The sequence below is a fragment of the Lepisma saccharinum genome, chromosome 30, assembly GCF_977018435.1.
Source record: "Lepisma saccharinum chromosome 30, izLepSacc3.1, whole genome shotgun sequence".
Lineage (NCBI taxonomy): Eukaryota > Metazoa > Arthropoda > Insecta > Zygentoma > Lepismatidae > Lepisma > Lepisma saccharinum.
This window is the reverse complement of record NC_139258.1, coordinates 35,662,213-35,675,372: the sequence shown is the minus strand read 5'-3', so window position 1 is coordinate 35,675,372 and position 13,160 is coordinate 35,662,213. Positions and strand designations below refer to the sequence as shown.

At 39.0% G+C, this 13,160-nt stretch overlaps 1 protein-coding gene across 11 annotated transcripts in view; it reads right to left on the bottom strand.

Moving 5' to 3' along the window:
• Nucleotides 1-13,160, bottom strand: part of LOC145981874 (disks large 1 tumor suppressor protein-like) — a 1,252,559-nt gene that overhangs the window by 589,528 nt on the left and 649,871 nt on the right. For all 11 annotated transcript variants that reach the window (XM_083115344.1, XM_083115335.1, XM_083115336.1 and 8 more), the window contains one exon: nucleotides 4,058-4,216. In XM_083115344.1, the coding sequence (XP_082971470.1) occupies nucleotides 4,058-4,216 (159 nt within the window). The remainder of the gene's footprint in view (nucleotides 1-4,057; nucleotides 4,217-13,160) is intronic.

Sequence of the window (13,160 nt, the reverse complement as noted above, 5' to 3'; positions counted from 1 at the left end):
CAAGTATTATACATAATTAATTTAGAAAGTATGACTTTTTGATTTTGTTGTGTTTTCTAATGTGTCCACTCGTGACACCAAAAAGACAATTAATTTTTTCTCTAACTGTTTCATTTCCCCTTCAACTCCCCTACAATATTAAAATGTCAATTACCTTCTCTCTTTGTCTTAAATAATTTATTTTTCATCATTTGAAAATTCACAGAAATTAAAATAAGTGAAAAGGCAGTGTTTCGTCTGTCCCACCAGTGACACAAAATTGTTCACTCGTGGCTACAAATCTGGGAAAGTATTTTAAGGGTAGTTATGTTAAATCAACAGTGTTAAGTTTCATAGTTCATTGCCCAGAAACATTTAAGAAAAATATTGCTTAACTATCAGTAGAATAGTTACTTTAATATAAAAATGTAGTCAGCTTGACAATGGAATGCCCGTAATGGACAGTACTGTTTATAATATCTTAGAAAACGAAACAGATTGTGCTCTTTGTAAATGCAGTTTGATATAAATGATTAGTGACACCTTATGTTAAGAAATACATAATATAAGATTATGTTCTACATATCTTTTAAAATCCACTCGACGCCTTAAGAACAATCAGCGTGTTGGATACACAACAATTAGTATTATCACAAAGCACTAATAAAAATACTTTATTCATTTCTACGAGTCGAGTAATATGATAATGATATTTATAAAAAAAAACCTCTGTAGCGTTTCTAAACCCTAAGCAACACAAGCCTTCCATCTGTCCCTATCCTGTGCAAGATCAATCCAATCTTTTCCATCCTTACCGATTTCCTTCAGGTCCATCTCAACGTTATCCCTCCATCTTTGCCTTGGCCTTCCTACAGGTTTCCCAACAAGGATCCTGTAAATTCCTCTTTCCTCTCCCATTCGTGCCACATGGCCTGTCCACCTAAGTCTTCTTGATTTAATAATTCTAATAATATCTGTACATGAATACAAATTATACAGTTCTAAATTATGTAACCTTCTCCACTCACCTGTCTCCTCATCTCTTTTAGGTCCAAATATTCTTCTAAGGATTTTATTTGCAAATACTCTGAATGCTCCTCTTTTAATACATATGAAAAGAGAGATGCATTTTAGTGCTTATCTAATATCTGATGTATTTAATTTTAGCTTGAAGCTGCAGTTTTTCCTGACCTATTGGCTTCAGTTAATATAATGCGCTTACGTGGAGTGAAAATGGAGACAATTAAGCAGCATATCACCAACTGTTGTTGAAATACGATTCTGGGACACCACAAACCTATTTCGAGCCATTGTTTCGACTCATTGTGAGAGTTTTTAGGGGAAAAAAGGATATCAGTGAAGGCAAATGGCAACAGACACTCCAGCGACTCAGTAAATCGGCTTTAATGCAACTTGTATTGTCATTGTTCCTTCTCCTTTGTTGCGTGAAGAAGCCCCAAGGGTATTTCCCGCCATAATGAAGGGATAAAACACGAGCTTTGTTAGGGTTTAATGAAAGCTTTTCCCACTTTTATGGAGTTAGGCAAATGCAAGTACTTTCGTTGGCAGTAGAATACGGACGATATATGGAAAACAAAACTTCAGGTAAACAAGCATTTGTAACAAATAATTTAAAGCTTAAATTAGTTATTTTTATTCACGAAGAAATAATATATAACGGTTTTTCTCAAAATGTCAATCACTTTTCGGGTTAAAACTAAGAAAAACAACGTCAATTTGTTGAATATAACTTGGAGAACTTCTGTAAAGTGTAAAACTCGCGGTTTATTTGAAGTAATGATGTATAGGAACGGACACTTCTGGGTTGTAATGAACCATTTGACTTTCAATGGGATCATTACAACACAAAAGTGTCCGTGACTGAACAATAAACATATGCGCAGACTAATTTATTTGGGGGTGCCTTTAAAGGAGTTTCAATTGCCTATCTGTACATATTAGCATAATTGACGTAACTTCATGTTTCTTTTTCACAGAAACTATTATATGATGATTGATTGATTTGCTTCATTTTACTTCGCTTTTTGTGGCACTTTTGGCTAATTTGCGAAGATTGGGATGAGTGATGATATGATTAAAATGATGAATGGACACAAATAAACATGCCCAGGACGGGATTCGAACCCGGGAAACTATTAGATTCATTTCAAATGAAACTATATTTCTTACTTTCTTTAACACGGATATAATTTTCATTACTTGAATGGTAGTTACTACTAATTTCTTTTTAGGACATATTTTGGACCCCAAGACAATAAACCATCGGTTCCAAACTTGTTGTCCGTGGACTCGCAGTAGTCTTGCAGAAATGTTACCAACTTTTCAACTAGTTGCGCAGGTGTGTAGAAAATAGACTGTCAATCATTAAATAAACCAATTTAACCCCTTGCACTTCATACACAAACTTTGAAGTTACATAAACTAAGGTGTTTTTCCCCTCAAGACACTGGCGTACGCAGGATTTTTTTCGGGGGGAATGGGATTATAAAGGTGAATAACACATATCTGCGTTTTAGAGGGGGGAGGGGCTGGATGAACAAAAATATTTTGTTGTTGCCATTTGTAACCTTCGTTTTTAAAAATTGCTCAAAGTCAAAAAATTGTAATCAGGGGTCGTTTCAAGACAGGTTTCCAGTACCGCTTTGCCTTTACCGAAGTTTTTTTAGTGCTTTCATTTGTTTTTCTAAAAATTACACATTTAGCTGTGTCAACTGATGCATTAAAAGTGAAATTTTGTTACCTTTGAAATCATATTGTCTGATCTTCCCAATTGATGTATTTTTAGTGCATAAGATAATGAAAGTACCTTTTGTGCATTTCTGTGTGTATTTTGACACACCAAAAATGTATAATTTGCAGTTTATGCACGTTAATATGTTATTGGAGCCAACATATATGTGTCAATTGACACACTTTGGATTCTTTGAGCGATTAGCCTTCCTGTGCATAAAGTGGACTAAAAACAACAATTCAAGCAAACAATTAATTTCCCTTCCTTGAAATGTGCAAAGAAAAGACAAGATTAGGCTTAACAACGTTGCTACAGGGACAAACTATGTTCTTCCTAGAACGTCAAGTTAGCAACTGAGATTGCCACCTGCACCAATCCATACATCCTCGAAGATGACTGACTAACTAACTCTCTAGCCTTTTCAATCCCGAAGGTTCATGGCTGTAGCAACACAGGCCTTCCATCTGTCCCTATCCTGAGCAAGATCTATATACTCTTTTCCATCCCTACCGATTTCCTTTAGGTCCATCTCAACGTATACCTCCATCTTCGTCTTGGCCTTCCTACAGGTCTCTTACCATCAGGTTTCCCAACAAGAATCCTGTAAACTCCTCTTTCCTCTCCCATTCGTGCCACATGGCCTGCCCACCTAAGTCTTCTTGATTTAATTATTCTAATAATATCTGGACATGAATTCAAATTATGTAGTTCTAAATTATGTAACATTCTCCACTCACATGTCTCCTCATCCCTTTTAGGTCCAAAGATTTTCCTAAGGATCTTGTTTTCAAATACTCTCAATTTATGTTCCTCTTTCAATGTAAGGGACCAAGTTTCGCATCCATATAATAATACAGGCAAAATTACGGTTTTGTATATTTTAACTTTTAGTTTCTTAGATATTAAACGAGAAGACAAAAGTTTATGAATAGAAAAGTAACACGCATTTCCTGAATGAAGCCTGCTTTTTATTTCCTCTTTAATATCATTTTCATTTGTTAGTACTTGAATTTGGAAACTGGTTCAAACCAGTTGTTATAAATAATTAGATTTTGATTATTACCTAACACTTGATTTCGACCTGTAAGCATATATTTAGTTTTCTCTTTGCTAACTTCCAAACCTATCTCTTTAGCGCCTTTGAAAAATATTTTAGCATTATTCTTAATTGTATTTATATCATCCCATAGTAAGTCTACATCATCTGCATATGCTAACAACTGAGTCACACAGTCGAAGACGACTGGCAGATAGAAACAGCTGCCAGTAGAAAAGTCGTTTACTAATATATACACATGCAACAAATAAAACGAAGGGAGTACTCACCTGTTTGACACCGTCCCGCATGATGTGCTGCGTCATAGTTTCCGTCAGTATCCGCTCTGTGGCGCTCTGCCGCGGAACGCCGTCCAGGGCGGACACCTCTTTGAGCTGCGGCGGCGACGGAGGGGGCGGGAGCTCTTCTTCTGCTGCGTATCGCGATTTCTGGAAAGATTTTAAAAAATGGAGACCATTAAGAAACTCGATCGTCATTCTCAAATTAAAGATATACATACAATATATACGATGTGCGCAAACTTGCTATCAAAAGGAAGCTAACATATATTAACAATTAATACATATTCACACGTCATAAATATACGTAGAACCAATGTGAGTACTGACAAACAGCACATTTCCTTAATGCAAAACATGCTCCACATGCTTCTGGTGCAGAGATTAAGGTACCCGCTCCCCCCCCCCCCTCTCTCTCTCTCTCTCTCTCTCTCTATATATATATATATATATATAATACCGTATCAATTCATAGGATTATTCTTTATTTTTATTTTAACTTTCTCTAAGCTTCATGTCACCTAAGTTCATTCACTTTGCTACGTCCCTCCCCGCGTACACACACAATTACCACACTCAAAACACTTCAATTAGGAGGAAGGTAAAGTCTACCCATAAGTGCTAACTTCCTTAATTCAATCGGTGGACACAGACTCTAGATAACTCAGGGCTAGCTGGGTAAAACGTGAATATATATGTTTATTATAAACTTATCGTAAGAAAGTCTGTTAGCACACTAGTCTTTAACTTTTATCACTTACGTGCATTTACATTTACCCTACACGTGCATTCACCACTTCTGGCCTCAAATTAGGGCAGGGACCGTTTAATTTATTTCTCGCAGTGAGGCGCCAGGGGGAGTATAGGGACCTAATTTTATTTAGGGCGCTGGGTATAGGATTAAAGGATGCCGCGACACCCCCAGCGCTAACTAGGAATCGGCAAGCCGACCGGTGTCTCCTGTACAAGGGCGGCAGGTTAGGAAGGAGGTCCTGGTGCTCCCAGACAAGCCGGGCAGGTAGAAACTGGCACCTATCAGCCGAAGCGATTAGACCGGGTAGTTAGGTTGCTGCTAGGCTCTTCTTCTTTCTTCCTCCCTTCTTCCTTCTGGCATGGCTGCTAGGCTTCTGGCTGGATGGCCGGTTTTTTCAGGATGTTTGCCAGTTGACATCCGGGAGCCAACTGAGCTCCGGTCTCGCTCAGTGTTGCCACAATCTGTAAGCACAATTTCCCTTTGCAAGGGGTAAAATTTCCCTTTTTCGCACATTTTTTCCCTTCATCTAAAGAATTATTATTATTATTATTATTATTAATAATAATAATAATAATAATAATTATTATTATTATTAATAATAATAATAATAATTATTATTATTATTAAATATTATCGTTGAACCATGTATGTATGTATAATATGTTTAACTTTTAAATGCTACTACGCCAGGGGTCCCGGGTTCGAATCCCAGCCTGAGCATGGCTGTTTGTGAGTGTCCATTCATAATTTCATCATATCATCACTCATGCCCATCTTCGCAATTAGCGAAAAGTGGCAGAAAAGCGAAGTGAAATAAACCAATTCAATAAGCAATAAAAACAATAACTTTTAAATGTTTTTTTTCGGAAAATTTAGATTTCATTGCTAAACCAAGCCATTTTTTTCGTTTTGAGATGAAATGTAAAACCATATGCTAAAATTACGTTAAAGTTGGCAACTGAAGATTTTCATCAGTATAAAGCAAAACACACAAACAGAGATTGAATTTTGGGAGGCCAATGCCCCATGTCTTCATCACACAAGAAGAAAATGAAAAATATTCTACACTAAATGCTATTCTAGCACAGATTTATTATATATATATATATATATATATATATATATATATATATATATATATATATATATATATATATATATAGTACATACATGAGCAAATGTTCCATTGTCGTAAATTTCACATATTAGGTGGAAACTTCTAAAACACAAGTTTTTTATGAAAATTTAATCCATTTAGTCTGAGAAGTATTGTTGGCCACTTCTTGCAACTCCGCAAGGAATTTTTTAACTTCTTTCCGCGGTCTTTTATCATCTTCCGATAATTCTTCACGACGTTTTCTAATATATTCTGGAGTTGCAGATAGTTTCCTTTGCTTCCCTTGTTATTCCATAATCCAAGACGGGCACAACCTTCCACCAAACACTCGCACATGACGAATACCCATTACCCAGTGTCCATTGAAGACTAAAGTAAAGATAATTTGCGACAAAGAGAACTTTATGGTTTGCACATGTAGTTTTCGAGGCAAAATTCAGAGAAAAACGGGGAGCCTTACAACATAAACAATACCTTCGAACTCCCACTCCCAAAGCCGGGACATAAGGGTGAATGGCCAATGACCTCCGGCCCCAAATGGTAGCCAGATGTGGATCAACCCAAATTCCACCCTTCCTCTCAGAACAAAGTATACGACAAAATAAAAAAATTAAAAGTTCTCATTTTCAAAACTGGAAACTCTTATAATGTTTAATATAATTAATGTAGGGTCTGTTTTAAAATTTCCCTGAAAATTCGCTATTTTTCATCGAATTTCCCTTTTCCCTTTTCACTTAAAATCAGCTCCAAATTTCCCTTCAAAAAGGGAAATTTCCCTTCATGTGGCAACACTGGTCTCGCTGCGCTGGCTTTATACTCGCGGTGGCGCATGGGTGGTGAAAATTTTAACTACAAGTACGCGTTGCTAACTCATTTTTCTTACATATTGCAAACTTCGTACTGAGAAATATCAAGGTTTTGACATTGAGAAATCACTAGTGGGAAAATCACTAGATGCACGTGTTAATATATACTAAAACTGTGTGCATTCAGACAATACAATTAATAATGAGCCTCGCAGGACTTTGCAATTCTAAACAACGAGTTGAACAGTGTAAATGACAATAAATTATAACATTAAAAAGAGTATAGCGACCACGCAAGGTCTAGTAATGAGTGAAGCTAGTAAACGTAGAGGTGGAAGGTTTAACATTTTCAGAATACATTTAAACTAAAAGCGTACGCCTCGCAGGGACATTCCGCTTAACTCTTTCATCCGATTAAAAAGAATATAGCGACCACGCAAGGTCTAATAATAACTGAATGACGACCAAGCAGGGTCGTTACAACTTGTTTACACCAGCTGTCCGGTCCTCTCAGGTAGTTTGAATTGTGCACAGTCGAATGTTAAGCAGACTTCCACTTCCTGATATATTGGGCTGCAAGGTTTACATGAGGTAAACAAGAAGCAGCTTACATGAGTAGGAAGGTAAAAACTGACTGATCAGCGGATAGGAAGTCTGCAGAGGGAGGTGTGAGAGGGACGGACAGACTGGGAAGAGAGCCACTTATGGTTTTCATTAGAGACAGGCAACAGGACTTGGAAAAGGACAGAAGGAGCAGTCTGACTGACTTAGGTGAAGTGCCTACGAAGCCTAGAGAGAGCTTAGTTTATTTACTCTACCTTTCCTTAAAATTCATCATGGTTTTTCTAACTGTAGACAGGTAATTATCCTAACCATAACATGCATGATTCAAGTTCAAAGGTTCACAAAATCGAACGAGTGACTATTTGCAATTTCTAGTGGTATATTTAGGTATTGTATTTCAGTTGTACATTTCGCAGCCAAGCATACAACTTGTCATGAGGACAAGTGGTCTCATCTTTAACGAGGATGGATGGTGAATAGCTACATTTTCTATTTAATCTATTGGAGTGGTTGGTTCGATCCCATCATTCAGTAGAATGATACGATACACACACACTTGCGTGCAAAGAAATAGACCCACCTCACACTTTTGACATAAAATGCTTACTTGTTCTTACTTTTTCTTCCAACTGTTTGAAGGCACATGAAATATTTATCCAAATAGAAGCGTCTAATCCTAGTTATATGTAGATAAAATTCAGTAATAAATACGTATGATGTTAATAAATTTAATAACATTTTATGTCAAAAGTGTGAGGTGGGTCTATTTCTTTGAACACAAGTGTGTGTGTGTATATTATATATATATATATATATATATATATATATATATATATATATATATATATATACATAAACATTATCGGTATATACTACATTCCATTCCATTTTATTTTTTCAATGATTATTAGGCTATTATTATTATCAGTTTGGCGTCTGCACTTTGGAAGGGCAAGATCTCTTCTTGGGTGCGCCCTCAATACCAAGTGAATATTTGCTTTCACTATTCACGTGAAGTAGAAATAGAAGCTAAAATTCATTTCATTTAAAAGGTAATGGACATCAGAATATTTGTTATGATTGTCTAAAATTGCAGCATTGCTTATAAAATTATAATTTGAGGATATTTCTAGAGTCGACAACGTTATCTATAGATGGCGACACTTGTGCATGGGCGCTCAGGCAGAGAAACAACGCGACAGATATTTCAGAATTCCTGGTGACCATGCCTACATGCAACTCCGATGCAAGTGACGCGGACTGGCTGTCGCAGTCACGTGACTGCACAGACCATGCGGATCCATTGGCCTTCGTATAAGCCAATCTCTGGAGCAATCCCGCGCATAGCGGCAGAAAAGGGGAATCGAGTGGGCATAGCGAAGCAGTAAAATCTGCAGCGATGGCAGATAACTGCTGTCGCTTTCCCCCCTCTACGCAATCCCATTCCCTCTCACGTGTTCATGGTGTAGCCGTCTCGCGTCACTATTTCCCTTGTTTTCGTTTCCTTGCTCCAGTGTAATGCGAGACAAAGTATAGATAAATGAAGACAAAGTACAGACTTTATGGAACTATTCTAAATCGTAAAGGCTTACTTATTAAATTTGTCTGTGGGGGTTGAAGGGGTGGGCAGATTACATTTATGTGATTCGTGCTCACTCTATCCGCTCTTGGTACTGTCTACAATACCTAGATTCCATGAATTCTCCGCCACTAGAGCATTGTAGAATGGAGATGGTGATTATGTAGCTTGTCCCATTTCCTAAATCGTCCTCACAATTACCACAGCGTTCTCTGTTTTTACCATAGATATTCCTCCAGAACATTGCTTGTGGTTACAACAATATTTCTCCTGGCAACGTATTGAAAACTGAGAGAGTTGAAGAGGAATCAATGTCCCGAAGCGAAAGGAAACAAAATAAAAAAAGAAGCTCAAATGTTGCTGGCGGAGATTCAAATTCGGCGACGCTTCACGCCACTCATTCGAAGCAAAATAAGCGAATCGTACAAGGAAGCAGAAAGGTCGATTTAAGAGCCAACACCTGTTGCATAGATTGGAATCGGTTGGGTTTTTCCTGGCAAGTGTAGGTTTAGGTACAACTTCATATTCATTTATATCTCTCATTAACAAATTCGCTTTTTTTTTTTTTTGAAAATTTCAGCTCCATGCTTCTCTCTCTAATATGCATCTCTCCCTTCATCATCTCATCTTCCCTCTCGCTTCCTCCTCCTCTCTCTGTGTATGTATATTTTTATTGCCTCTGTCGTTCTTTCTCTTTTTCCATGTTTGTCTGTCTCTCTCTCTCTCTATCTCTTCTTCAAACTCCATTTCTCTCTCTGTGCCCCTTTCTCTATCCCTGTTTCTTATGCTTTCTTTCACTGTCTCTCTCTTTCTATTCCTGTTTCCTCTCCTTTCTTTCTCTCTATCCCTGTTTCTTCTCCTTTCTTTCTCCTTATGTTTCCTTCTCCCTCTATTCCTGTTTCTTCTGTCTTTATCTTTCTGTCTCTCTCTCTATCCCTGTTTCTTCACCTTTTCTTCTCTTACTGTATCTCTGTTTCTTCTCCTTTCTGTCTCTCTCTCTCTATCCCTGCTTCTTCTCCTTTATTTCTTTTTGTCTCTCTCTCTCTCTAACCCGTTTCTTCTCCTTTCTTTCTGTTTCTGTCTCTCTCTCTAGAACTGTTTCTTCTCCTTTCTTTCTCTTTTTATCTCCCTCTCTCTAATCCGTTTCTTCTCCTTTCTTACTCTTTCTGTCTCTCTCTCTCTCTCTCTATCCCTGTTTCTTCTCCTTTCCTTCTCTTTCTGTATCTCTCTCTATCCCAGTTTCTTCTCCTATCTTTCCCTTTCTGTCTCTCTCTATCCCTGCTTCTTCTCCTTTCTTTCTTGTCTCCCTCTCTCTAACCCGTTTCTTCTCCTTTCTTTCTGTTTCTGTCTCTCTCTCCCTCTCTCTAACCCGTTTCTTCTCCTTTCTTACTCTTTCTCTCTCTCTCTCTCTCTCTCTATCCCTGTTTCTTCTCCTTTCCTTCTCTTACTGTATCTCTCTGTATCCCTGTTTCTTCTTATTTCTTTCCCTTTCTGTCTCTCTCTGTCTCTCTCTCTCTCTCTGCTTCTTCTCCTTTCTTTCTCTTTTTTGTCTCCCTCTCTCTAACCCGTTTCTTCTCCTTTCTCTCTGTTTCTGTCTCTCTCTCTATCCCTGTTTCTTCTCCTTTATTTCTCTTTCTCTCTCTCTATCCCTGCTTCCTCTCCTTTTTTCTCTTTCTCTCGCTCTCTCTATCAGTCTCTTTCTCTTCTTTGCATAATACACTCGGTAACTGCTGTCTTGCAGCCCAACGAGGGCCTGGTGCCTGGACTCGCGTCCTTGATCCATTTCACCTTATCAGTATTCATCCTCGTCTTCGCAATTAGTTAGAAGCAGGACAAAAGTTAAGTAAAATAACCAATAAATGTCCTTCCGTGTATGATGGGTTACATTTGTTATGAATCAATCTCGCTAAAGGGGTGTAAGCTCATCTAATTGTCAACCTCACTTCCACGAATTGCAACCTGGACTGCATTTTGCAGACTAGCGAGGCACTGGCGTCTGGGCCTATGGCCAGTGTAATCCTTGTAGGAGTGTCTTGTGTTTTGTCCTTACGTGTGCCGAGTGCCCCTTTACAGCCTCAGTTTTTAACGCAAGTAAGAATATTTTAGTCCGGCATTTCAGTTATGTTATGTTATGTTAATTATATTTTAGTCATGGTAAGGGGCTGAACCCCGTATAATGTGACAGGTGCAAAATGGCCCAAGTGCTGACGCACCAAAAAAATTCAAATTCAATCAATCAATCTCGCTACAAGCCTCTCTTTTTGTGCCACCTTATTTGCAAAAACCCTGTATACTAGGTAAGAGAATCGTACTCTTTAAGTGAGCCATTTAACACAAATGTGGCCTCGGTCATTCTGCGCGAGAGGAAGGCTTTGAAGCAGGCAACTGACAAATGAAAAAGTGGGCAGAAGAAAATTTATGGGTCAAGCACTAATTAACTCCTCAAATAAAACGCTGCCGAAATTCTTGGTAAGGAGTCGCCGACAAATATCCAACGCCTGTGGCAGGGGCACGCGCGGAAGCGAACACGTCATCCATCACATGTAATCGTCTGGCTACCTCAGCTGCCGTTCTCAGGGATCCTGTAACCGGAAGGTAATTATTTCTCAGGCATGTGCGGCTCGTTTTCTCATGCATTTCCTACAAACGTACAATCTTGGGTTTTTAGTACAAAGAGAGGCCCAATTTCAGTGCTGAATGTTCCTTTCATTCCAGACTAAGGACCGCTCTAGCATTATCGTAACAGTTCTGCTACGATCAAGTGGAGAAATTTTATTCCATCTTGATGCCATAACACAGTGCCTTTCACGGTCAAGTTAGCCGTAGAGCGGCGGCTAGCGCGCCGGGAAGTAAGAGCGCGTCTGCCGGCAAACTGGATGAAACATCCGCGTAACTGAAGCCGCTAGCTACGAGGGGGGGGCTGGAAAGTTCATGAAATCACCCAGAAGAAATAAACATTGAAACAAATCGTTGTAGCCATTAGAAAGAGCATATATTGTAAACCTCTTATCCTGCATATGATCCTTTTGTCATTGTTATTTTTTTTTGTTTCACGTTCAGTAAGAAGAGATGGCGGAGGGCATAAGGAAATTTGAGAAGAATGAGCTTCGCAGTGTCATCAAATTTTTCATGTTGCAAGACAAATCCCCCATGGATATCCATAAAACTTTGCATGAGACTTTGGGGGAACATGCCCCAGGATATACAACAGTAGCCAAATGGGTGAAGCATTTTAAGACTGGACATGGTGAGACTGAAGATGAACCCCGCTCTGGCAGGCCTGCAAGTGCAGTGACCAGGGAAAACATTGTCAAAGTGCACGACATGTTCATGGAGGATAAGCGCATATCCACCAAAACCATTGCTGCGTATCTGGGGATATTGCATGAGCGTGTGGGTGTCATAATATCAGAGTATCTGGACATGCGGAAGCTCAGTGCGAAATGGATCCCAAAATGTCTGAATGCTGACCAGAAGAGAACACGGGTGCAGATGTCACGGGAGATCGTGCGCAAATTTCAACACCCTGATGATTTTTTGCGCTGTCTGGTGACTGAAGATGAAACATGGATTCACCATTATGACCGACAGACTAAAAAGCAACCAATGGAGTGGCGCCACCGTGGTTCTCCTCGACCGAAAAAGTTCCGAAGTCAAAGGTCAGCAGGGAAGGTTCTGGCATCGGTATTTTGGGATAAGGACTGTGTCATCCTCATAAAATATCTTAAACAGGGTGAAACCATCAATGCTGCTGTTTATTCCCAATATTTGATTGAATTGAAGGCGGCTCTGAAGGAAAAACGTCGGGGAAAAGTGAGCCATGGTGTGCAATTTCTCCAGGACAATGCGCCCTCGCACAAGGCCCATCAAACAATGCAATTGCTGGCGGATCTGGGCTTTACCTGTGTACCCCACCCACCCTATTCCCCTGATCTTGCCCCATCCGACTATCACCTCTTTCCAAACCTCAAAAAACATCTTAAGGGCACACATTTTCCATCCGAAGAGGCACTGGTTGAGGAGGTGGACGGCTGGTTTGAATGGCAGGACAAAACCTTCTATTTGAAAGGGTTACAAATGTTGAAATATCGTTGTGAAAAGTGTATTGAGCTTCGGGGGGAATACATTGAATAATGTATTAAAATGGTTGTTCCAGCTGTATTTCTTCTGGTGATTTCATGAACTTTCCAGCCCCCCCTCGTATGTAATGAAATAAGCTCGTACAATTACAATGACGTTACAATAATGAGCAAGCCTCTTATTACAAGAGGTGT